The following is a 26077-nucleotide window of genomic DNA, read 5'->3' on the forward strand; positions in this document are numbered from 1 at the left end:
TGGTGCAGGACTGGGCAATGTTTCGTTCTGTTGTACCTAGGGTCGCTATGAGTAGGAATCAACTCGACAGCACCTAACCGACAACAACAAAGGGCCAGAGTAACCTGGGCTAAAGTCAGAGATACATACTGACTGCGTCTTTCAATTCTCTTACTTAGTTTTTTTCTTTCTTTAACCTCAAGAGTAAAACATTCTTAAAAGAAACTCAAACAGCCCTGACATGCAGTTGGCCTCCCTAGAGCAAGCAATTCAAGAGAGAGCAGGAAGGAAGCTGCAGGGCCTTTTATGACCTGGTCTCAGAAGCCACATGCTTCTAGTGTTTTCTATCAGAAGCAAGTCACTAAGTCCAGTGCCTACTCCACAGGAGGGGAATTAGGCTCCACCTTTTAAGGGGAGTGCCACAGAATTTGTGAAAGTATTTTAAACTACCACAGATATTTCCCCTTTTCTCTATTGTAAGTAAGGTCTTGTTGGATCCTTGAATTTCCATTGTTGTGCACTTGTGTTAGTGTATCTGCTGGGTCCTGGACCATACACTTTGAATTTTGACAGATTCTACCCTGTTACTCTCCTAAAAGATGGAGTGTGGAAGAACACTCCTTTCCCCAAACCTTTGCCTGGCTTGGTGATTGTCTTAGTCATCTAGTGCTGCTATAACAAAAGTTCCACGAGTGGAGGACTTCAACAAAGAGAAGTTTATTCTCTCATAGTCCAGTAGGCTAGAAGTCCGAATTCAGGGCACTCGTTCCAGGGGAAGGCTTTTTCTCTCTGTCGGCTCTGGAGGAAGGTCCTTGTCATCATCTTCCCTTGGTCTGGGAGCATCTCAGTGTGGGAACCTCAGGTCCAAAGGATGCACTGTGCTCCCAGCACTGCTTTCTTGGTGGTATGAAGTTCCCAACTCAGTACCCTCGGTATCTCTTGAGAGATAAAAGGTGGTGCAGCCACACCCCCGGGAAACTCCCTTTACATTGGATCAGGGATAAGGCCCAGTAGGGGTGTTACAATCCCACCCAAATCCTCTTTAACAAAAAATTATAATCACAAAGTGGAGGATAACCACAGAATACTGGAAATCATGGTCTAACTAAGTTAATACAGACATTTTGGGGAGATACAAATCAATCCATGGCAGTGATGGACTGGGCCTTAATTTTCAGCCTGCCTATTAAAATTATTATGATTATGTCAGGCATTGGGCTGATGAGTCCAGGCTAGGAGGTACACAAGCCAACAGGCAATTTTGATGCAGTGTCACAGGGGTAAGAAAAGGATATTTTAGGAGCTCATGGGGTACCTAACCCAGTTTCTTGAAGGTCAGCATGCAGTTGAGCCAAACACCAGTAGGAGTTAGCCAAGCAAAGGGGTGGGGGCAGGGAGGGGGCATTGCAGGCAGAGGAAACTGCAGGCCCTTGGGGTTGTGAAAGGTTAACGGGATCCGGCATGGAGGCAGGTTGTGTGTCAAGCTGAAGAGTGCCCCCAGGTTTCTGCAAAAGGAGACTTCTACTTCCTCAGTGTTGTAACTCTCACAGCTCAGGGTTGGGGGAAGGCTGGTAAAGTCCTGTGACCTCAGGGGCATCTCTCTCTTCCTCACTTGTAGCGTTTTCAGGGCAGTAATTTACAGGGAAAACAGATGTCTGCACCTTGTAGGTATGAGGAAATGGGGTAGGAAGAGGGAGCAGCAGCCATAGATGCATGAGCCTGGGAGGGAAATTTCTAGGCGTGCTCTTCCTCTTCCCTTCTGCCTATAATCTGCTTTCTGGGCCTTATTAACTTTGGTGGAGATGGTTGGGGTAAAATTGAGGCTCATGGCTCTTCCTTCATCATGGAATTCATGGTCTTGCTTTCACAAGTCTCCCGTCCCCGAAATGCTCCATAAATCTTTATTCACCCTTATTGTTAATGTTTAAGAGTGGGATTGTTTAACTTTATGTAATCTCTTGTCTCGAGGACTTTTTTTTTTCCCCTGATAACCTTTTTGTTTTGGAATAACACTAAAACCCGTCGTCATGGAGTAGATTCCAACTCATGGAGACCCGTTGTGTTTTCCTGGAATACGATTAGATTTACAGACAAGTTGCAAAGATGTACGGAGAGTTCTCATAAACCGCTCATCAGATTTCCCCTAATGTGAACATCTTATGTAACTAGGGTACTTTTGTCAAAACTAAGAGATTAACATCAGCATTTTACTATCCCTCTAGACTTTATTTGGATTTCCCCAATTTTTCCTCTAACATCCTTTTTCTCTTCCAGGATCCAAATCCAATATAGCACAATGCACTTGGCCCTACAGTCTTTTGGTCATAATCCTAACTAGTTGGTTTTCAGACTTTTAAAATCACACACCCCTCTTAGTAAAAAAAATTACGTGCATGCCCTCCCCAATATATTTTTTATGTACCTGTACTGATATGTTTATTCAAAGCTTAACCGTAACACAAAAGCCAAAATGTTAAAAAAAAAAAAAAAAAAATGATAATAGATAAAAATTAAATACATAACATTTGTAAGTGTCTCGTTCATATTATAATCTGTTAACATCTGAAGCCACACTATAAAGTTAGGGCAGAATTCAACCTCTGGTTTTCTTATTGTATCACTCATCTTTTTTTTAGGAAAGTTGGTTAAAGCTAACCCATAAATCCATTAAACTGGGTTCAGACAAATGACAGAATGTTATAACACAATGACAATAAGCAAATGGTCAATCTTTCTACCCTTTCCTTTAAGGCCATGACCTGGAATTTGCACACGTCATATCCACTCACATCCCATTGACTTAAGCTTAGTCACATGGCCACAGCTAGCTGCAAGGGAGGTTGGGAAATTATAGACCTTATTTGGGTCATTTGCCCACTTGAAACTTTGAGGTCTTCTTCTTTTTATTGTGATTAAATACATATATAACAAAGCATTTGCCATTTCAGCATTTTTTTACATGTACAATTCTTTGACATTAATTATATTCACCACTCTATCCAACCATCACCACTATCCATTTCCAAATGAGGGTCTTATTAACATGGAGGAGAACAGATGCTGGGAAATGTCTTTCAGCAGCCTCAGGGCTAAACAGCTGTGCAGAGAAGTTCTAATACTTTGTTCCCATCCCTCAGTAGATCCATACTTTGGACTCAACAACCATCAAAACTTTAAAATTGTTGATAATTTGGACTTACTTATTTGTTGGACTTGTATTTTGCATCCCCTACTATACCTTGGGTTCATGAAATTTAATTTGTCCTGTGTATTTAATTTCCTGGGAGTCAGACTCTTGTTGATAGCATTGTTATTTAAGGTTCATTCTTTAGTTGGCAGGAAATTGGTCACTTGTTCAGTGTCTGACCTGGCACTGAGGGGGCCCATTCGCCTTTTCTTCTCTCTCAGCAGGAGACAAGTGTGGGAGGAAGGAGTTCCAGTGCCGAGATGGGAAATGCATCTCTTACAAGTGGGTCTGTGACGGGAGTGCCGAGTGCCAGGACGGCTCTGACGAGTCCCAGGAGACATGCAGTGAGTCCCCTCTGAGCGTGGTGCGCCTCCTGACCCTTTGTGATGATGGGGGGTGGGAGATGAGGTGGAAAAGCAGCCAGTGGATTTATGTCGTTCACCAGGAATTAGGAGGCAGGGAGAGAAGATTTTACTGGGACTGTCCTTTAACAGAAGCCCCGGTGGCATAGTGGTTGAGAGCTCAGCTGTTAACTAAGAAGTCAGCAGTTCTAATCCACCAGCTGCTCCTTGGAAACCCTATGGGATAGTTGTACTCTGTCCTATAGGGTCACTATGAGTTGGAATTGACTCAACGGCAATGGGGTTGGTTTGGTTTGGTGGTCTTTTAACAAGGAGTCCCTGGGTAGTGCAGACTGTTAACACACTCAGCTGCTAACCAAAAGGTTGGAGGTTCAAGTCCACCCAAAGCACCTTAGAAGAGTGGCTCTACTTCCAAAAAATCAGCCATTGAAAATCCTGTGGAGCACGGTTGTACTCTGACACACACATGGGACTGCCATAAATCAGGGTCGACCTGATGGCAATTGATCCTTTAACCACTGATTCCTAGCAAGTTCCATTAAATGCCCTTGCTTTCAACCCACAGAGGTGGAATTTACATGCTTTCTCTGAAGACCCTGGGTTCTTCCTTTGCAAAGATAGGACTGGTGAGTTTGTCTAGTCTTCCCTTTGCATTAAGTTTCAATCCCATTTCTCTCATAGAGTCTGTTACCTGCCAATCTGGGGACTTCAGCTGTGGGGGCCGGGTCAACCGCTGCATTCCTCAGTTCTGGAGATGTGATGGCCAAGTGGACTGTGAGAATGGCTCAGATGAGCAATACTGTGGTGAGTGTGATCCCAGGGCCCTCTTAGTGTGGCCCAGCCCAGCCTCTGCCCATAACCATACCGGGGTTCCGGGGAGTGGTATATACACCATTTCCTGGGGTGCGGCCAGACTTCATTCCCCAGCTTCCCTGCCCACACTCTGTCTCCTGGGGGCTCATACCAGGCCCCTCCCACCCCTCAAATCCCACCTTGACCAGGAGGCAGGAGTGCGATGGTGCTTCCTCTCAGGGTGGTTGTCACGTGCTCAGTGAGGCAGTCCTTGTCCACAGCACAGCACCTACTACATGTTCCAGTTAGCCACTGTGACCGTCATGAGCCACGTCTCCCTGCCTTTTCCCTGGGAGGCCAAGCAGACAGTGGGTGCTTGTTGGCTGAGACTCAATCCTCCAACTAACCAGCGAAAGTAAGAGTGTCACAGAGCTGGAGGGTTATGTTAAGCAGTAAGGCCAAAAACGTACCAAAGTTTACGAGTGGTTACTAGGGGCGGAGGAAGGGAGAAAGGGGGAGTTATTGCTTAAGGGGCACTGAGCATCTCTTAAGGGTGATGAAGAAATTTGGAAACGGATAGTGGTTATGGTTGCACCACATAGTGAGTGTCATTAATGTCATTGAAATGTACATGTAAAAAATGTTTGGTTATGTTTATTTTTACCACAATTAAAAAAAAAAAGAAAAAACTCCAAGATTCCTGAACAGGAAGGTACTGTGGAGCTGGGCGGTGCTCTTGGCTCTTTGAAGAACAATTAACATCAAAGCCTTAAACAGCACTTCCTGTGTGCTGGGCCCCGCCTACAAGCTTCAAACATGTTAACCCACTAGTTGTCACAACAGTCCCAAATGGCATGTACAGATGAGGAAACTGAGGCACAGAGAGGAACAGTGACTTGCCCAATTTGAACGGGGTGGAGCGGGTGTGACCCAGGCAATCCGTTCCGAGTCTCAGGCCTTGACCGCTACCCTGCACGCTTCTCCACCGGCATGCTGGCCAGGGTCTGACCTCTTCATGGCACAGCTTCCCATCTGTGGAAAGGGCTGGTGTTGGAGACTCCATGGTGACGGAGTTTTCTCTCCTATCCACCCCGCAGCCCCCAAGACATGCTCGCAGGACCAGTTCCGTTGCCACGATGGCAAGTGCATCTCGCAGGTGTTTGTCTGTGACTCAGACCAGGATTGCTTAGACGGCTCAGATGAGGACGCCTGCCCTGTGACCATGACCACCTGCGGCCCTGCCAACTTTCAGTGCAACACCTCCACCTGCATCCCTGAGCTGTGGGCCTGCGATGGTGACCCTGACTGCGAGGATGGCTCGGACGAGTGGCTGCAGCACTGTGAGGGCCGCAACACATCTGCCCCACAAAGGGACAATGGCCCCTGCTCCTCCTTCGAGTTTCACTGCCGCAGCGGCGAGTGTATCCACACCAGCTGGCGCTGTGATGCCGCCCCCGACTGCAAGGACAAGTCAGACGAGGAGGACTGTGGTAAGGCCTGGCATCCTGCTGTAGGACGGACAGTGGCTTTAAGTGGTTCAGTGATTTCAAACCACGCAGCAAGGAAGCTGGCCCCACTTCAGTTTCTTCTCATTTTTCTGATCATGTGAGGGAGACAGTAGCCCCCATACGTGACTGTCTTTTACCCCTAGTTCATCTCTTGATTAAGGGAGCAAGCCACAGGCTGCAGTATTATCGGCCCAGGAAGGATCCTGGGTCCCAGGCCTGGGCTGGAGGCATTGAGCTGAGTGACCCTTGGCCGAGAACTCAGCCTCACTGTGTCGTGGTCTTCTCCACCCCTCGATAGAATGGGGTAACAGCAGTGACCTGTGTGGGTTGTGGTTAGAGTCCAGCTCTGTCCAAGACAAGCTTCTGTGATGGTGGAAATCTTCTCTATCAACACTGTCAGCACAATAGCCACTAGCCCCATGTGGCTATCAGGCACTTAAACATGGCTAGTGAATTTTTAATTTTTTTTTAAAGTTTAATAGTCTCATGGTTAGTGGCTCCTGAGCTGGAGACAGTGCAAATAAAGAATGTGGCCCTGTATCTGGCCCTGTGTTAGGGCTCCTTAAATGGGGATTGTTAGTGTGTTAGAACGGAGTCCCTGGGTGGCGCAAACGGTTAAGTGCGTCACTACTAGCTGAAAGGTTGCTGGTTTGAACCCACTCAGGGGCACTTTGGGAGACAGACCTGGTGATCTGTTTCTGAAAGGTCACAACCTTGAAAGCCCTGTGGAGCAGTTCTACTCTGCACAGATGGGGTCGCCGGGAGTGGAGAGGAATCAATAGCAACTAACAACAGTTGTGTTAGAAAGAGGCCCTGGGTGGTGTAAACAGTTAACATGCTTGCTGCTAACCAAAAGGTTGGAGGTTTGAGTCCACCCAGAGGTGCCTCAAAAGAAAAATTTGCCATTGAAAACCCTGTGGAGCGTAGTTCTTCTCTGACACATGCGGGGTCACCATGAGCCCAAACGGACTTGGTGGCAGCTGGTTTTATCATGTCAGAAACACTGCGAATCGAAAACGTGTTTTCTTTTTGCGTCTTGACCCAGATGTAATCAGTTCTCACATAGCTGTAATCCTTGTGTAGATCTAAACTTGTTTTGAGGAGCCCTGGTGGCGCAGTGGTTAGACACTCAGATGCTAATCTAAAGGTCAGCAGTTCAAACCCCCAGCCACTCCTTGGGAGAAAGGCGTGGCAGTCTGCTTCCGTAAAGACTACAGCCTTGGAAACCCTATGGGGCAGTTCTACTCCATCGTTTAAAGTTGCTGTGCGTCAGGATCAACTTGATGGGACACAACAATAACAACAAACTTGTTTTAAAGTCACATTTTATAAAATTGGTGACTTTGTATGTGATCTGTTCTAAAACATAACACATACTCATTTAATTTCCATACCTGGGAGGCGGGTTTTCCCTATTTTACAGATGAGGAAACTGAAGCACAGAAAGGCTAAAGGACTTTTCTGAGGACACACACTGTGAAAACCAAAATCTCTGTCATTCTACCACATTAGCTGTCACAGCTTCATTTTTGGTAGAGTCACGTTCAGTTGCTGTTGTCAATGTGAAGACAAACACCTGGATTAAAGAGGGATCATTCCGTCCACGCTTGTATGATCTCTTCACTGACATCCGGAGTCTAATTTTTTTTACTGGAAACGTTTTTATTGTGAACTGTAACACACAGAAAAATGCGTAAAGCACAAATACCCAGCCTAATGCGTTAGCAGGGCAAGTAAACCTGTGTGAGATCAAGTTATAGAATGCGGCCAGCCACCACACGCGTCCACGGGATTCTGATGTTAAGGTCTGCTTTTTCACTTAGCGTCCTCACGTGAGCACTTTCCACGCTCACGGTCGGCCATTTCAACGGCTGTATTATACTCATGGTCCCTGTTCGTTTTGCCCTAATTTACTGGGCTCCTCCCTGCCTCTGGTGGCAGCTGCTCCCATCTGCCTCGCCTGATCTGCTGAGGACATCCTGTTGGGTCTGTCGGCTTTTTAATGAGTTCCATGTTCTGACAAACGCAAGTGAGGAAGGACTGGAGGGAAATCTAAGAAAATCTTAGTGGCTATGTTAGGGAGTTAGGTTTTGGGGTGTTTTTTTTTTCTCCTTTCCTATTTTCCAACCTTTGCTGTTACTTTAACAGTTATTTTCCTTGGTTCTTTTTTTATTTTTCTTGTGCTTTAAATGAAGGTTTACAGAGCAAATTAGTTTCTTGCTAAACAATTAATATTGTTAACCAATGATTTGTGACATTGCTTGCCAACCCTGTGACACGTCAACATTCTCTCCAATGGTTCCCGTCTCCATTTATCCAGGTTTTCTGTCCCTTTCTGCCTTCTCGTCCTTTCTCCTGGGTGATGTGCCCATTTAGTCTCATATACACAGTTGAGCTACACATATTATTGTTTGTTTTATGGGCCTCTCTAATCTTTGGCTGAAGGGTGAGCCTCAAAAGTGACTTTAGTACTGAGTTAAAAGGGTGTCTGGAGACCATACTCTTGGGGTTTACCTGGTCTCTGTCATCAGGTCAGTGAGTCTAGTCTTTTTTTGTGAGTTTGAATTTTGTTTTACATTTTTCTCCAGCTCTGTCCAGGACCCTCTATTGTGATCCCTGTCAGAGCAGCCAGCTGTGGTAGCCGGGCACCATCTAGTTGTGCTGATCCTTGATTCTTTTTCATTGAGGAACAAAATACTGTTGTAAAAAAAGAAACTTCTAAAATCTACATTGGTTAGCAGTTAGAATATGAAGACGGGTGGTAGGCAGGAAGGCTGTCTTTTGACCTAGGTCTCTTCTTTCTTGGAAGTAGAGGATGAGCCATTTTCTTCGGCCAGTCAAAGAGGCTTCACTTTTTCCTCTCTGAAGTCCCCACCCATATGGCTGCTCAGAGGGCCAACGCAGTGGGTTCCCTTTGGCCTGTCGTGGGCGATGGTGGCTTTAGAGCGGAGGTGATTTTTTCTTACTGCCTCTTCCTGAGAGAGTTAACCCTCCTGTGTTTTCCAGCTGTGGCTACGTGCCGGCCTGACCAGTTCCAGTGCGGAGATGGGACCTGTATCCATGGCAGCCGGCAGTGCGACAAGGAGTACGACTGCAAGGACCTGAGCGACGAGGTCGGCTGCATCAATGGTAAGCTCTGCGAGGAGGGGCTTTTGTACCTGGGCTGGGGACAGGCATAAGAGCGTGCCACCTGGTCTCCTGGCCCCCACCTTGCAGTGCCTTGCTGTTTGTGCAGTGCTCTGCAAAGTCGGGGTAGGAGGCATTAGGGAGGCTGCTGCTGGTGAATTCAGGCGTGGGCCTGGGCTTGGGACTCCCACTCAGCCCCCACCAGTTATGGGTCCTTGGGCAAGTTACTTGACCCCTGGTTGAGCCTCACTTCCCCTTATCTGAAAATGTGCATAATAAAAGCACCTACTTCGAGGTGGGGAGATTTAATTAAGGCCAGTGCGCACAGCACTCACGGTTATAGGCGTGATATGATGTCTGCAGCAGTTTCCTGAGTGAACAACCCAGCAGTTCTATGCCTGGAAACGTTCTCTGGAGAAACCGGCAGTACAGTGGGACCCACACTCTGAAATGATCCCAGCAGCACTGTTGTCACAGCAGAAACTGGTAGCAACCCAGAGATTCAACCCCAGTAGAATTAATTCTAAACAGTGGTGGAGTCGGAGCCCTGTTTGCCCAGTGGTTAAGAGCTCGGCTGTTAAGCAAAACATTAGCAGTTCGAATCTACCGGCAGCACCTTGGAAACCCCACAGGGCAGCTCTACTCTGTGCTTATAGGGTCGCTATGAGTCGGAATCAACTTGAAGGCAACGGGTTTGGTTTTTTTGGTTTATAGGTCTTAGCAGGATGGGACAGGGAAAGACAGCCATAGTAGTCTAGATCAGGGGTCAGCGAGCCTTTTCTGTAAAGGCCAGAGAGTAAATGTTTTCAGAACTATTCAACTCTGAATGCGTTCTAATAAAACTTTATTTAAATGAACTGATTTGGCCCTTAGGCCGAAATCTGCTGAACCCTGCTTTAGGTAACATTCTAATTCTTAAGCTAGGTGGCGGCTCATGGGGGTTTAGTGTGTTTTATTAATTATTGTGTTTTATTAATCAATATATTTACATGAATGAATTAACCATCACATTAAAGACTTCTAAGCAGTCTCCTGCACTCAGAAGCACCTAACCCTCCTGTCTCTGGCTGTCCTAGTGACGCTGTGTGAGGGGCCCAACAAATTCAAGTGCCACAGTGGCGAATGCATCACACTGGACAAAGTGTGCAACTCAGTCAGGGACTGCCGGGACTGGTCGGACGAGCCCCTCAAGGAGTGCGGTGAGCCCTGGGGTGCAGGTAGTCCACGGAAGTCGTGAAGGGGGAGGGTATAGAGCTGTGGAGGCTTCAGACACCCCTTCCCCATCCCCCACGAGAGCTGGGTGGTGCTGAGAAAGGGCTCCACACACCCATGGCCTGCGGGAGCTTTGGCTCTGTGGCTGGACAGACAGGGGCTGGGGACAAGTGACTTCACTTCTGGGCCTCAGTTTTCACATCCGTCAGATGGGACAGTAATTGCTCACAGGTCCTAGGGCTGTTGGGGGAATTGACTGATGAGATGGTTGTGAACTATTCCGCAGCACCTGGCTGGTAGTAAGTGCTCTGCAAACTATAGCTGTGAGCACTAACAAGTATTTTTAGGAGACTTTCTCTTAAAAAATGAATTCTAGAAAATGTGACTTCTTTGCCTTGGAAGCCTGCTTCTCTCTTGAGAATTTCGTTATTTTAAATTAAGGTGGTGTGGCACTTTTATGTTAGCTACCTGACCTTCTGTGTGTTTGGTACTGAAAGATCCCATTAGGAAGAGCTGTATAGAGTGGAGCCCTGGTTGTGCAGTAGTTAAAGCACTCGGCTGTCAACCGAAAGGTTGGTGGTTTGAACTCACCAGCCGCTCCATGAAAGATGTGGCAGTCTGCTTCTGTAAAGATTTACAGCCTTGGAAACCCTATGGGGCAGTTCTACTCCCTCCTATAGTCACTCTGAGTCAGAAGCAACTTGGCAGCAATGGTTTTTTTTTTTTTTTTTTAGGGGTCGTATTACCTCACTGACCCCTAAGTCATCATTGTGACTTGATTTAAAAATAAACAATAACCAGTTGCTGTCAAGTCAATTCTGTCTCACGGCGACCCCTGTGTGTCCATAGAGTTTTCAGTGGCTGAGTTTTCAGAAGCAGATCACCAGACCTTCTTCCAAGGTGGACTTGAACCGCCCACCTGGGATAAAGAAAGCAGAATGGCAGGGGAAGGGAGAGGCGGAGGCCTAAGCATGACCTGTGTGTCCCCCATCCACCTCAGGTACCAACGAGTGTCTGGACAACAAAGGAGGCTGCTCACATGTCTGCAACGACCTCAAGATTGGCTACGAGTGCCTCTGCCCTGAGGGCTTCCGGCTAGTGGACCAGAGAAGATGCGAAGGTGATTCCGAGCAGGCTAGGTTCTGGGCCTGCTTAGCCCTTTCCAACGTGGGAGGCCTCAGCTTCCTCCCCCATATAAAGTGGGGGTGACAGGATACCCCCTCACAGGGCTGTCAGGAGAATGTAATGAGATGCCCAGTGTGTGGAGCGTTCAGCACAGGCCTGGCCATGGTGAGCACTTGGTAGCTCTTATGGTTCTCTCCTTCAGGGATTAATAATGAAGAAATCTCAGCTGATACAGCTTCTCCCTCTTGGCTGGGGCCCTGAGTTGAAGGGTGAGGATGGAGTCATTGTTGGGAGTGATGCTTAGTTATTTCTGAGACCCACCCCACTCCCGACACTTGTGCCAGAGGAGACGGGCCGTCCCCCTCCTGCAGTCAGTTGTCAGCCATGGAGTTTGGTCTGGGTCCACGCGTGTGTCGTGTGGAGTATGTTACCCCACCCACAGCCTATGGGAGATGCCTGAAGTAAATCTGTCTCTGGGTCTTGACGTGCAGATATCGACGAGTGTCAGGACCCCGACAGCTGCAGCCAGATCTGTGTGAACCTCGAGGGGGGCTATAAGTGCGAGTGTCACAAGGGCTTCCAGATTGACCCCCACACCAAGGCCTGCAAAGCCGTCGGTGAGTGCAGGGAGGCGGGCAGCTGAGAGCAGCTGGGAAGGTGGGTGGGTGGGACTGGCCTCGGCCACAGTGAAAACAAAGACATTCGGGAATTTCATCATCTGAACTTTGCTGAGGAAATCAAAGAGGACCAAGTAAAGTGACCTGGTGGTAAGCAGAGCTTTTGCTCTCGAAACCATCGAGCAGGTGTGTAAGCAGCCTTGTTCACATGACTGTCTGGGTCAGGCTTGCCCGTGAGATTGCCCACACGCGGCTGGCTCCTCAGCAGCCGTTGGTTAACCCCACAGGGTCAACGTCTGGTTAAAGTTGTTCACATCTGCAGCACCCAGCTCTCCTGGCCGTCCAAATTCTCCTTTGACAGATAGTTAGAGGAGAGGGTTGGGGATAAGACATGGAAGCCATTGCCCAAACAGCCTGCACCCCCAACAGCTGTCTTATTAACTAACCAGTAAACCAGTTGCCATCAAATCAGCTTCAACTCATGGCAATTCCATGTGTGTCAGTAGAACTGTGTTCCACAGGGTTATTCAATGGCTACATTTTTGGAGGTAGATTGCCAGGCCTTTCCTCCAAGATGCCTCTGGGTGGACCAGCAGTACAAAATCTATGGAAAATAGCACCTATGGCAAATAGTTTTAAATTGCTGAATAATCTCACAGCTCATGATGGAAAATTTTGAGGGCCGATAGAAACTGTGGTCATTGGTGTGCGTGCCCCCCTCAAGCCACACCCAGGGCACTGGTCTTACCTGGCATACCTTAGATACACCTCTGCCAGTGGCCTCAAGCCTCTAAGCTTTCATTACGCTGAGTGAGAACCATGTGCACCACCCAGGGATTCCCTTAACTAAAGAAACGTAAAACCAAGAATCCATTTAAAAGGGACCAAAACCTAAGAGCTAAGAATGAAACAAAACAGAAGTAGCTCACTTTGTTTGTGCTAACTCTTTGAACCCCCTCAGTTTGGTGGCCCCGCATCCCTGGAGGTGTAGCTTTCCCAGCAGCATCCGCTCTGTGTTTCACTCTCACAGTAGGAGTATGGTGAGGGCGGATTTTGCAGAAATAGGCTAGAGCATCTTCAGTTCACCCGAGGCCCCCTCCGTGGTTCAGTCTTTCCCCTGCGGTCGTCTCTTTCAGCATCTGCCTGGTCCTTCCTGTCACACCTGTGCATCCTGGTCCTGCTGGGGTGGAGCAGACCCCTGGCATCAATATCCCTGAGTTCATGAAATCCCCCAGGGTTCGAGGCTTCACTGTAGGTGTCAGTGTTTATAAGGGGGCTGTCCCTGGGAGCCGGGGTAGAGCTGTGGAACGGGATCTTCTGGGGAAAGCCCAGTTGTAGAAGTGGTCACTTTGTAGGTGAATATTTTTCTGTCGTGTAACTGGGAGGTGGGATAGCGAGTATTTAGATTGTAGTCCCCCCACCCCATGACCTCTCATGTCATATTTAGAGCACAGTCCCTGGAGTTAGGACAACATAGTTCAAATCCTGGCTGTGCCACTCATTAGCTGTGTGACTTTGGGTAAGTCACTTTCCCTCTCAGAGCCTCAGTCCCCTCATCTGTGGAGGGGCTCAACGGCAGCCCCTGCCTTGCCAGGTGGTGAGGATTTGATGAAGAGAAACATCATATGAAAAGCACTAAGCAGAATTCCCAACCCTTAGGAATCGCTCCATAAGCATTTTTGTTATTTGCTATTGAGATGACCACTGACTCATGATGACCCCATGCACAAAGGAATAAAACACCATCCCTATAATTGGTTGCAGATTAGACCATTGTACTCTATAGGATTTCCACTGGCTGATTTTTGGAAGTAGATCGCCAGGCCTTTCTTCTTTGTTGTCCCTGGGTGGACTCAAACTTCCAACCTCTAGGTTAGCAGGCAAGCTCATTAACCATTTGGACCACCCAGGGACTTCGTAAATATCCCAAAAACCAAACCCAGTGCCGTCGAGTCGATTCCAACTCATAGTGGCCGTATAGGGCAGAGTAGAACTGCCCCATAGAGTTTCCAAGGTGCACCTGGCGGATTCAAACTGCCGACCCTTTGGTTAGCAGCTGTAGCACTTAACCGCTACACCACCATGGTTTCCTTGTAAATATTAGCTGTTACTATTTCATCTTTATGTTCTAAAATGTAAAATTCTGCAGCCCATGGAGGTGTTCCACCCCATTTTTCTGGGTGTCTCCTCTGGTTCACCTAGAGCCTGCAGGTGATAAGCACAGATGGTGGGAGCACTCTTGGCTCTGTTGGGGGCTCTTCGCTCCACTGATCACCCTCCCTGGCTCTCAGGCACCATCGCTTACCTCTTCTTCACCAACCGCCATGAAGTGAGGAAGATGACACTGGACCGGAGCGAGTACACCAGCCTCATCACCAACCTGAAGAACGTGGTCGCCCTCGACACGGAGGTGGCCAGCAACAGAATCTACTGGTCTGACCTGTCCCAGAGGAAGATTTACAGGTGAGGTCTGCCCCACGCACACCCTGGCTCCTGGTGAAATGATGGCCCTCAGCCTGACATCAGCTGTCTTCCGTCTGCAGCACCCAGATTGACAGAGCCCACAGCTTCTCCTCCTATGACACTGTCATCAGCAAGGACCTGCATGCCCCTGATGGGCTGGCCGTGGACTGGGTCCATAGCCACATATACTGGACCGACTCTGTCCTCGGCACTGTCTCAGTGGCCGACACCAGGGGTGTGAAGAGGAAAACACTATTCAAGGAGAAAGACTCAAAACCCCGGGCAATTGTGGTGGACCCTGCTCACGGGTGTGTATTTCCAAAGCTGAAGAGTGCGGGGGGAGGAAGGGCACAGGGGAGGGGTTAAGGAGCCACTTGGGACTCAAGGGGTGGACTGAGCAAGTGTCAATTATCCCAAACCGCAGAGAGGAGGTGGCAGCAGGGGCTTGTGCTCTCGGAAAACGATAAAAACCGGTAAACCAGTTGCCATCAAATCAACTCCAAGTCATGGTGACCCATATGTGTGAGAGTAGAACTGTGCTTCATAGGGTTTGCTGTGGCTGACTGTTTGGAAGTAGATTGCCAGGCCTTTCTTCCAAGGTGCCTTTGGGTAGACTTGAACCTCCAACGTTTTGATTAGCAGTTGAGCACATTAACCATTTACACCACCCAGGGACCCCTCAGGAAACAGTAGGGACCTGAACCGTGGGGCTTCCCTGTGCACTTCAGAGGTTTAGTGGGTCAGATCTCTCTTGGCATCTGAAACGGACAGGGAAAGGCCCTGTCCTCAGGACAAAAATTCACAACCAGAAATTAAAGTACTAATGGCCGGTATAGGATTGGAAGAAGGTAAAAATATGTGGTGCCCCCACTGCTGACTCGACAGTTGGGTTTGTGAGCCTATTGCCTCAAGCTCTGGGCCGTGATGGTGAGCGGAAGGTGAGGGCCGGTGCCCTCGGAACTGACTCAGCCATTCCACAGTCCTGACGCAGGGGTCAGTGTCCCCATCCCCTCCTCGTGTGTCCTGTACCTGTCAGGCCACATAAGCCGCCTCAGCACATCAGATGTGGAATTTTACAGTTTTAGAGTAGCCTTGACAGACCCCGGCAGGCGGCGGGTCCTGGCAGCAACGGTTGGAAGAAGTGGGGGGAATGTTTGGTCTAGGGGACCTAATATTGGGAGAAGTATTTGGCCTGGGGGAGTGAACATGTTCAGGGGAAGTTAGGGAAGCATTGGCCTGGGTGAGCTAACGTTGGGGGAGTGGGTGGGAATGAACATTGGAGAAGGTGCATGTGGTCATCTGTCTTCATGTAGTAGCCAGGAGGGAAGGAAAGGGAGCTAAGAACTCTGAGGGTAGAGGACCCCGCTGGGGATGAAGGTGGGGCTAGGCAGGGTCTGGGTCCCAGTCCAGCAAGAGAAATGCTTGAGGGTGTTGAAGGAGGTTTCCTTGTTGGAGGGGCATGCTACCCAGTGAGTTTCCACACAACTGCCAGGAGAGGGTGCTTCCCAGAATATCCACTCAGATCCAAGGATGGGAGGGCCACGGGCACACTGTCCTTTGCCCACTCTTTGGTTCATGTGTACAACGTGGCTTGCTGACCAGATGGGCCCGCCTTTATTTCACTAGTTCCCAGTGCATGGGGGCTTCTGTCGTTTGCTTTTCCTGCCTCACACAAAGCAGCCATGAATACCTTTGAACTTGAGTCTTCGTAGTTCTGAGTCTTTGTAGTTCTTCCGCAGGGTAGATTTCTAGGGGTTGAATTCTTGGTCAGAGGGTGTATACATTGACGTATCACCAAATTGCTCTTCAAAACACAGATAGTAGGACCTGTTCTCCCACTAGGAGTGGATGCGACGGCCCTTTCCCCCATACCCCCGCACATCTTCAGCCTTTGCTGATATGATGGGCATAGTTTTAACCTGGATTTGTCAGTGTGTGTGTCAGCCTGAGCACCTTGTCATAGGTTTCAGAGCCGCCTGAACAGCAATGTTTTAGGTGCAGCTTCCAGGGCCCCAGCCCCGGCCTTTGGGATCAGAATCTCCCCTCATTCTTTCAGGCTTTAAAATCTCACCAGGTTCCAGGTCTGGAGCAGGCAAGGTTGGGGAAGCAGAAAGAGCATGTTCCTTGTCCCCACCTGGTGACTGACTCTGAGCCTCCCCTGCCGTGCATTTTTATGCCCTGTTCTCCGTGTTCTCCCACTAGCTTCATGTACTGGACGGATTGGGGGACCCCTGCAAAGATCAAGAAAGGGGGTCTGAATGGTGTGGACATCTACTCGCTGGTGACGGAAGACATCCAGTGGCCCAATGGCATCACCCTGGGTATGATAGTGCGACAGCCGTCCCCGCCAGGGTCAGGCACAGGCTAAGGGTTCCAGTCGGCTTCTGGGGAAGAGATGGAGGCCAGGCAGCTCCGGAATAAGCACCTGCAGCTCCCGGGGTGCTTTCTGTTTTGTTTTTTATTTGGTCGATAATGTCCGTTAAGTCTTTTTTTTCTTTTTTTGTGGTAAATATATATGTAACAAGATATTTGATGTCCCAACAATCTTCACAGTTCTGTGGCATTGTGTTCCTCATGTTGTCCAACTCTCATCCTTCTGTTCCCAGATTCCCTAAGGGTTTCTTTGTCTCGTTTTTAAATATTTTATTCTGGTTTTTGGTGAAAGTTTACACGGCAGATTAGGTTCCCATTTAATAATTTCTATACGTATTATTTAGTGACATTGGTTACATTTTCCACATTGTGTTAACATTCTTATTATTTCCATTCTGGTTGTTCTGTTTCCATTAACCTAGCTTCCTTGCCTACCCCCTGACCTTCTCATCTTTGCTCTAGGATAAATGTTGACCCTTTGATCTCATATAGATGATTTTTCTTTTTTTAAAAGGAGCACAGTACTCACAGGTGATATTGTTTATTTTATGAGCCAACCTGTTATTTAGCTGTGTCCTCCAGAAGTGATTTCAGTTCAATGTTTAAAGAGTCCCCTGAGGTTTTTCTAACCCACAACTAAACCCGCTCCGCAGCTGGGAAAGTGTCATGGTGGAGAGGTGGAGATAACTGTGCAAAAAGCCGTGGCACGTGGTTCAGGCCTTGTGTGAGGCGAAGCTGTCAGAGCTGCTTCTCTTGGCTCGTCTCTGCTGACGGCTTTGGCTTCTATTGTGGAGGGTGGGCATAAGCCGGGATCTGCAGGGGCTTCTTACTGCGGGGAGCAGGGTGGCCAAGCCCAAAGGGCCCTCTGGCATCAGCATGTAACCTCTCCTTGCCCACTTGTCTATTCTAGATCTTTCCAGTGGCCGCCTCTACTGGGTCGACTCCAAACTTCACTCCATCTCCAGCATTGATGTCAATGGGAGCAACCGGAAGACTGTTTTGGAGGACAAGAACCGTCTGGCTCACCCGTTCTCCCTGGCGATCTTTGAGGTGAGGGTGGGGAGAGTGTGCCCCTCCTTCAGTATTTGAATGAAGTATCAGCTGGCTACTGTTTACCGAGTGCTGCTCTTGTATGAGGCTGTGCTCACAAGCTGACGCACATTGTCCAGTTTGTTCAAGCCAAGACTGGCTGGGAAAGCTTCCCTTGACTGTGTAGAGTCTTGGACCTGATGTTATTTCCATTTTCTCCTCGCCAAAGGAGTGTTAAAAGATTTAAAACAGTTCTCAACCAATGCCAAGCTTCCCACCCCCAGGGGACATTTGGCAATTTCTGGAGACTTGGAGACTTTTTTGGTTTTCGCAAGGTGGAAGAGAGGCCAGGGTTACTGCTAAACAGCCTCTGATGACCTGAGGGTCCCTCCAGCAAAGTATTCTCTGGGCCAGGCAGTGCTGCAGTGGGGACCCTGCTCTAAAGATGCGACACCACCACCTAGAACCCCAGAGGCTAGGGGGGACAGTGGTGTGTGTCCTTTCCCATTGGTCAGTGAGATTTGTTTTAATGCCCGTGTAGGATAAAGTATTTTGGACAGATATCATCAATGAAGCCATTTTCAGTGCCAACCGCCTCACAGGCTCAGACATTAATTTGGTGGCTGGGAATCTGCTGTCCCCGGAGGACATGGTCCTGTTCCACAACCTCATGCAGCCGAGAGGTACGTCTGGAGTGGCTGCTCCCAGCTTCCCACTACTGCTCTTGGCTCTCTCAGGAGCTCCTGAAATTTTCTAGTCTACCTGACGAACATCTCCTTCTCACCCACCCCTGTCTCTCCTACCTCAGGGGTGAACTGGTGTGAGAAGACTTCCCTCCACAATGGTGGCTGCCAGTACCTGTGCCTCCCAGCCCCGCAGATCAACCCCCATTCACCCAAGTTCACCTGTGCCTGCCCTGATGGCATGCTGCTGGCCAAAGACATGAGGAGCTGCATCACAGGTAAGGGTGCCAGCCCAGCAGGCAGAGGGGGGCAGGTGCTGGCCAGCTGGGTGCGAGTCTTGCCTCTGCGTCCCAAGTGGCCATGACCCTCCACTCGCCTGTCAAACGGAGTGCAGCAAATGTAAGCTCTTGTGAGTGGGGGCAGCTCTGATGTCTTAGTTACCTAGTACCACTGTAACAGAAATACAAGTGGGTGCTTTAACAAACAGACACTTATCTTCTTAGAGTTTAGATGGAAGTCCGAATTCAGGGCATCACCTCTGGGGGAAGGTCCTTGTTGCTTTTCAGCTTCTATTTCTTGGCTCCTTGGCAATCTTCATGTGGCCTGGCATCTATCTTCCCCTGTCTCTGCTTGCTGGCTTAATCTGCTTTTATATTTCAAAAAAGATTGGTTTAAGACACACCCAACACTAATACTGTCTCATTAACAAACAAAAAAAACCCATTCCCAAATGGGATTATAACCATAGCTATAGGGGTTGGGGCTTACAACAGATATTTTGGGGGGACACAATTCAATTCATAACACCCAGTTTAAACAAAAAAAAAAAAACCAAACCCACTGCCAAAGAGTCGATTCTGACTCATTGCGACCCTATAGGACAGAGTCAAACTGCCCCATAGAGTTTCCAAGGGGCGCCTGGTGGATTTGAATTGCCGACCTTTTGGTTAGCTGCTGTAGCATTTAACCACTATGCCAACCAGGGTTTCCAAACACCCAGTTTACCGCTCCCAAATGCTGGGTGCATCAGCACTGTGCAGAGTGTATAGACACATTTCACCTTTTCTGACCCCTTGAGAGTGGATTTGATTTTAGACACTAATGTCACATAAGGAAATGGCTCCTTTCTCAATTCTTCTCTTCCTCCAAGAAAGTCTCTATTTGGGGCCGTGTGTCAGTAACACCTATAACACCTGTGACTCCCGTTTTTTTTTTTTTTTTCTAATCGTGCTTTAACTGGAAGTTTACAAATCAGATCAGTCTCTCATACAAAAATTTATATACACCTTGCTATATACTCCTAGTTGCTCTGCCCCAATGAGACAGCACACTCCTTCTCTCCACCGTGTTCCCCGTGTCCATTCGACCAGCTTCTGACTCCCTCTATCTTCTCATCTCCCCCAGACAGGAGCTGCCCACATAGTCTCATGTGTCTACATGAGCCAAGAAGCTCACTCCTCACCAGTATCATTTTCTATTCCATAGTCCAGTCCAATCCCTGTCTGAAGAGTTGGCTTTGGGAATGGTTCCTGTCTTGGGCTAACGGAAGGTCTGGGGACCATGACCTCCAGGGTCCTTGTAGTCTCAGTGAGATCATTAAGTCTGGCCTTTTTACGTGACTCCCTTTTTAACAACGAAGAGATAACAATATAAGACAACAACAAAGCGTGCATTGATGTGTCTGCATTCTCCCTGCATTTGTTTTCTGTTCTCGCTCTGTGGCCCCTGGCCCTCGTCTACTCCCCGTTGTCATTAGGGTCACAGGGCTGTCAGAGCAGCGCTTTGCACACAGCACTCACTCAGGAAATGTTTGTTTTCTCAGAGGCTGAACCCGCAGCCACCACCGAGGGGTCTACCACCAAGGGGTCCTCCACAGCTGGATCCACATTCAGGCAGATGGTCAGCTCTGTGGCCACGGAGCCAAAGCAGACAGCCAGCCCGCCTGCTCCCAGCACCTCCAGGCAGCCCACGGCCAGCACTGAGTTCACCACAGCAGAGATGGCTACCGTGTCCCACCAAGGTAAAGGCTGGGCCCACCCTGGCCCTAGCTCATCGGGATGAGCCTGTGGATGGGCCGCTTCAGAGTCTGTGAGCATCTTGGCGAAGAGCTGGAGACTGTGTTTGGTCCTGGCTCTGTCTCACTACCGTCTCTGACATGGGCTGTGTGTCTCTGGAGCCTCACTTTCCCTACTTATCAAACAGGGCTAATGGCAGTGCCTCCCCAGTAATAGTGGGGAGTAAGAGGGATAACACATATGAAGGGCCTCAGCACATGGCTGCCAGTCCCCCTCCTGGAAGCCTGAAACTTTATCAAGGCCCATTTGCCACCTCACTTTCAGGTGTCTGCTCAACTGGGCCGGGACTAGGGCAAGGCGAGCGAGGCACTCTCCTGGGGGCAGCATTTAAGGGACACCAAAATCTCGGTAACCAAGTAATATTATAATGCAATGTTTTAGAAAAATTGAAATGTCAAATTACAACCTGCAGGTCAGCCACTTTTTTTTTGTTTGTTAAAAAGTCTTATTGGAACCAGTGAGGCAAGGTTATACATAGAATTAGATGCTATCTTTATTTTAAAATTTTGATATTTTGTTTTTCATAGGGGGTTTTGCATCAATTTTTTAAAATATTATTTGATTACTGAGATTTTGGGCACGCCCTTAAATTTTGTGCCTGAGGTAGCCTGTTCCTGATCAGAGCCTCAGTGAACTGACTAAAGACCAGCAGTTCATTTTTTTGTCCACTAGAGGGCACCCAACCTGGTTTTAATGAATCTCACAGGCTTTTCCAGCCAGAAAAAAAAAAGTACATCAGCAAGTTTCAGTCTTTTTTTTTTTTTCCTAGAGTAGCTAGAGCCTTTGTTTAGCTATCAACAAGAAAAGAGAGGGACTGCTGGGGTTGAGGGAGGCCAGGAAACCTTGCTGGTGGGGATACTACTTGAAAAGCCACTTCATAGACAGGCTAGTCCAGGGCTTCTCAAATTTGGCAAAGGAACCTTTAAAGGGAGAAAATTCTCAAGGACCCCACTGTTGCTCTAAATTATTTTTTATTACAAGGTTTCTTTTATATGCACAAATGTAAAACCAGGTCTGACTTCCTACATCCATTCCTCTGAGGCTCCTGGAGGCTAAAGATACACAACAGCCGGTAGAATTAGACCCATTGTCAAACCCATCTTGGTGGTTTACACCAGGGTACGGTGTGTGTGTGGCTCCAGGGTGGCTTATTCAGGCCTCCCAGCCATTTACCTATTAGGAAGACATGAAGCCTTTGTTTCCAGGGTGCCCCTATGTTGCCCCGCACCCAGGCATACACCCCTGATTACGTACGTGCTGTTCCCCCATTGTTTCTCATTAGCTTGAGAGGTGATGCAGGACTATCTGGCTTCGGTGGATCCCACCTGGCCACTGAGGCTGTTAAGTATTAGCAGGTCAGAGGGTGGACTGCTGCCCCATCCAGGATATGCTTATTTCAATGAAATGCAAAGCCAGGTTGCAAAATTCCACCCGTGACTCATCAACCATTGAAAATGCCTCTGTAGGCTTTGCTCTTTGGAGACCTTCCTCACAGCCCCTCCCCCCATGCCTTGTCAATGTCAATGTGAAGGTAAAGAACCTTCTTAACCCACATTGAGTCCCAGAGCCCAATGACTGACAAAGAGTGAAGCATGGCATTGCTCAGACTTGGGAGCTCTCCCAGTTCCTTTGAATTTTTTATGACAGTGACAAGTGCTGTGCAATTTTCCTTGGAGAGTCAGTCTTTGCTTTTTATGGCCCTTGCTCTGGATCTGAGCTTCTCTTCCTCCCTTCTCCCATGCAGCCCTGGGCGACGTTGCTGGCAGAGGAACCGAGGAGAAGCCCAGGCGCGTGGGGGCACTGTCCATCATCCTCCCCATTGGTAAGTGCTCGCTGCTAGTCAGTGGTACTCCTCAGACCCATCCGCCTCCCAGGGCCTGTGAAACAGCTTCTCTGCTCAGAGCTAGTCCAGTCCAGCTTTGCTCCCTAGGCGTTGGGTGGCCCTGCAGCACATCCTGGTCTTCACTGTGCCCCTTTCTATCCTCATTCATTTAGTGAACATAGTTAAACACCTGCTGCATACCAGGCCCACTTCCTAGCACTGGGGACGGAGCCGTGAAAGAAGTAAACATGCCATCCCCTCAGAGCTGACAGGGAAAAAGCGGAGCAGGCAGTGTGTCAGATGGAGAAAGCGGAGCCCAGATGGGGTCAGGGTGTGCCACTACGGGAGGGGGGAGCGGGGGGAGCTCTGAGAAGTGGGAAGGCGCCAGCATGGGAGCCTTTGGCACGTCCCCTTTCCCTCCCCCACCCAGTCAGTCAGGGCTCAGCGTAACAGCCCTGCGAAGTTCATCACAGGAAGAACCTGGGGTCAGCTATTTCTGGGGGAGGCCGACCCTGGGGCTCCAATGTAGACATTTCTGTTATGTCTGTATTTTTTCAATGCACGTTCCTGTGTGCCTGCGTCGCTTTAACATTCAGAACAAAAACATTAACAAGTACAAAGGGCAGGTGTCCAGCCTGGATGCCACGCCTCACCTGCCCCCCTCCCCCCAGTGCTGCTCGTCCTCCTCTGCTCCGGGGCCTTCCTCCTCTGGAAGAACTGGCGGCTGAAGAGCATCAACAGCATCAACTTCGACAACCCTGTCTACCAGAAGACCACTGAGGACGAGGTCCACATCTGCCGCAGCCAGGATGGCTACACCTACCCCTCGGTGAGCGCTCCGGCCAGGGCAAGTGTGGATGGGCCTGGGGTCTGGGTCCGAGCCCATGGCGCCCCAGCTGGGGAGCCCACGTCTCCCCCACCTTGGCACCTGGGCACAAGGATGGCACTGAGTGAACCACGTGTATCTGTGTGTCCATCCAGGCCTCTGAGCTTCAGGCCCCGCCCCCTGAGAGCAGCCCTTCTGGGGGGGCAGGAGAGGTGCAATAAATAAGCAAATCAGTCCTAAGTCAGGTGGTGATGAGCACTGTGAAGAAAAAGAAACCAGAGGGGACAGAGATGCGTGATGGGGGCTAGAATGTAGATAAGGCGTTACAGCAGGCTTCCTGAGGCAGGCACAGCCTGTGCAAAGGCCCTGAGGCTGGACTGTGCCTGGTGTGTTGAACAGCTGGCACAGAACAAGCGAGGGGGAGGATTATGCTGATGTACACGTTTACAGCACGCTGATGATGTGTTGTGCAGGGACTTGGGCTTTTGCTCTGAGCAAGGGGGAACCATGATGGTTCCGAGCAGAGGAGGAACCTGACCTCAGTTGTTCACAGGTGCCCCTCAACCTCTGTGGGGAAACAGACTGTGGGGGGCCAGGGTGGAGGCAACTGGCTGGTCCAGGTGGGAGATAGCAGGGGTGGGATGAGAGTGAAGGCAGAGGATGGGTGAGAAGTGGGTGGACTCTGGACATGTTTATTGAGTGTTGGGCTGATGGTTTCCTGTGTTTGTTATTTTGTTGGCAGAGACAGATGGTCAGCCTGGAAGACGACATGGCATGAACAGCTGCCTTACCACGTCCTGTTCCACCCAAACCTGCTGTCGTGGGCAGGGGAAACACATTCTCCCCGGATCCTGGACCACCTGTCCATCGCCTAGTCCAAAACCTTCCTGAGACATCGACACGCTCCCGCCCTGTTCAAAGAAAGAAGAGACACAAGCACTGCTGGCGACCGAAGCCCCCATGCCCCTGCTGTGCGGCCTGTCTGCCAAGAGCTTTGTTTTATATATTTATTCCTCTGGTAGGCAGTGCGGGCCTCTCACTGCACACAGAGTGGGCTTGAGTTGGGATTTTTATTTTCTTTCTTTGCGAGCGAGCTGGGATCGTACTCGGGCTGTAAGGACGGATGTCTGGATTCCTCTTGGGGGAAATCCTGACCTTCTCTCCACTGTGACTCCTTCCGCATGTGGAGCACTGACAACAGTGGCTTCAGACACAAAACAGGTGCTACAGCCAGCTGCTGCATCCCACCCTCTTCCCCTAGCCCCTTAACTCAGGAGTAAATGTGTTTACCTCTGCCTGGCATGCAGTGGTAGACAACTGGAACTAGCCTTCTGCCCACCGCCCCCAGGTCAGGATAAACTGTTTTTCAAGCTGAGTCTGTGTCCGCCTCAAGCTGGATAGGGGATCCAGGCGTTGGTTCCAACATGGTTGTATCCAGGGCGACAGGGGTGGCACCCACTGAGACCAATTCATTTGCCAAAGTGACAATAACCTGAGGGAGAGCCTGAGTCACCGGTTGCCCTTAAAAGAGATTAAGTGCCTCAGTCACCAGGTTACCTTGTGTGACCCCAGTGGCTGAGAGTTTGGGTTGTTTTCGCCCAGCCCTGCGGCCGCCCCACCCCTGCCCCAACTTCTTTTCCTCTGTTGCTGTGCACTTTTTCAGTTCAGGGTTGTACATCATGTAAATTGGATGTTATTATTATTTTGCACTGTTTTCTGTTGTGTGTGTTGTGGCAGGAGAAAGGCCTGTGTCAGTGAGCGTGTGGTCTGAAGGCCTTTCTGAGTGTGAGAGCAGGCGTGAGTGTGAGCTGATGCATGTGGCGGAAAGGGTCTTGTCGGCCAGGAATTCAAAGCCATGGTCATGAAAATCGGGAACTGCCACTGTCTTATTGTTCTCCGTCTGCCAGGCTCGTTAAGAACTTCTCCCGGTTTCCCTCTGTCAGATGCCCCTGAGGACACTGTCGTGTATGGATGCATCTAGAACGTGCATCATCTCTTTCAGCCTGTCAGCAGTCCTCGGCCTGGGTCATTTCAGGGGACTTTTATTAAACAAGAAGTCCCTCTGAACTTGCCATGAACCTCGTCACTGCATTTGTGACCGGCGAGATGATGGCAGCCTCCTTCTGGTTCCTGTGTGGAGCATTTGAGGGGATTGAAGACTGTCCCCTACACTCAGACAAAACACTGCAGCCCACCCTGTGGGGAACCGGGAAACAGCTTTTTTCTTTCTGAAGCACGTAAACAGACTGGTATACAGATAGGGGAGCTTTTGGTTATGTTTGCACTTTGTACATTTGCTGAAACAGTTACCATTTATATTAAAAAAAAAAAAAAAGATCTATTTATTTTTGCAAACCCTGGTTGCTGCATTTGCTGTTACTCCTCTGGGGGCACCGCACTGTGGGGGGTGCTGTCTCCGAGCTGTGTCTTTAGATACAAAGATTGTTTGCACCAACTAACTGTGCACCGCCTTTCAGGAGAAGAATGTCAGTGTTGTATGTACAGGTAGCTTTTGGGGAATGGGTATCACTTTTTAAACCACTGTATAGAAAGTTTTTATAGCTGGAATGTCTTACTGTGATCAATTAAATTTCTTAAATGAACCATTTGGTTAAACCTGGCTTCAGACACAGAATGTGCTTCTTCTCCCATTCGCTGGCTCCTTCCACCTGTTCATGGGGTGAGCTCCCAGGGAAGAAGGTCCAGAAAGGGAACATTTTCCCAGAGCTCAGCAGTGTCTAAGGGCTGCAGCCTTGGGGGTGGCACTGCTCCTGGGGGTAAGGCTTCCCTCTCCCCTCAGCTCTGCGGGCACTGCCTTGAGTTGGGGTTTTGACAAATCCCTTGTTTGTTCACAAATTCAATATTTTTATTCTGCTGTGAATAAAAGATGAAAGCATC

At 49.2% G+C, this 26077-nt stretch overlaps 1 protein-coding gene across 4 annotated transcripts in view; it reads left to right on the forward strand.

The window, feature by feature from the left end:
* LDLR (low density lipoprotein receptor) overlaps positions 1 to 25795 on the forward strand; it is a 31716-nt gene extending 5921 nt beyond the window's left edge. The window contains exons 2-18 of one of the 4 annotated variants that reach the window (XM_023552412.2): positions 3388 to 3510; positions 4210 to 4332; positions 5418 to 5810; positions 8835 to 8957; positions 10031 to 10153; positions 11167 to 11286; positions 11783 to 11908; positions 14200 to 14371; positions 14452 to 14679; positions 16574 to 16692; positions 17655 to 17794; positions 18315 to 18456; positions 18582 to 18734; positions 20279 to 20476; positions 22276 to 22353; positions 23025 to 23182; positions 23922 to 25795. In XM_023552412.2, the coding sequence (XP_023408180.1) occupies positions 3388 to 3510; positions 4210 to 4332; positions 5418 to 5810; positions 8835 to 8957; positions 10031 to 10153; positions 11167 to 11286; positions 11783 to 11908; positions 14200 to 14371; positions 14452 to 14679; positions 16574 to 16692; positions 17655 to 17794; positions 18315 to 18456; positions 18582 to 18734; positions 20279 to 20476; positions 22276 to 22353; positions 23025 to 23182; positions 23922 to 23957 (2555 nt within the window). In that variant the 3' untranslated portion in view covers positions 23958 to 25795. The remainder of the gene's footprint in view (positions 1 to 3387; positions 3511 to 4209; positions 4333 to 5417; positions 5811 to 8834; positions 8958 to 10030; positions 10154 to 11166; positions 11287 to 11782; positions 11909 to 14199; positions 14372 to 14451; positions 14680 to 16573; positions 16693 to 17654; positions 17795 to 18314; positions 18457 to 18581; positions 18735 to 20278; positions 20477 to 22275; positions 22354 to 23024; positions 23183 to 23921) is intronic. The other 3 variants (XM_010593340.3, XM_064280677.1, XM_064280678.1) reach the window with 3 other exon arrangements.
* The last annotated feature ends 282 nt before the right edge of the window (positions 25796 to 26077 follow it).

Source organism: Loxodonta africana, chromosome 3, assembly GCF_030014295.1.
Source record: "Loxodonta africana isolate mLoxAfr1 chromosome 3, mLoxAfr1.hap2, whole genome shotgun sequence".
In the NCBI taxonomy this organism is placed as follows: domain Eukaryota; kingdom Metazoa; phylum Chordata; class Mammalia; order Proboscidea; family Elephantidae; genus Loxodonta; species Loxodonta africana.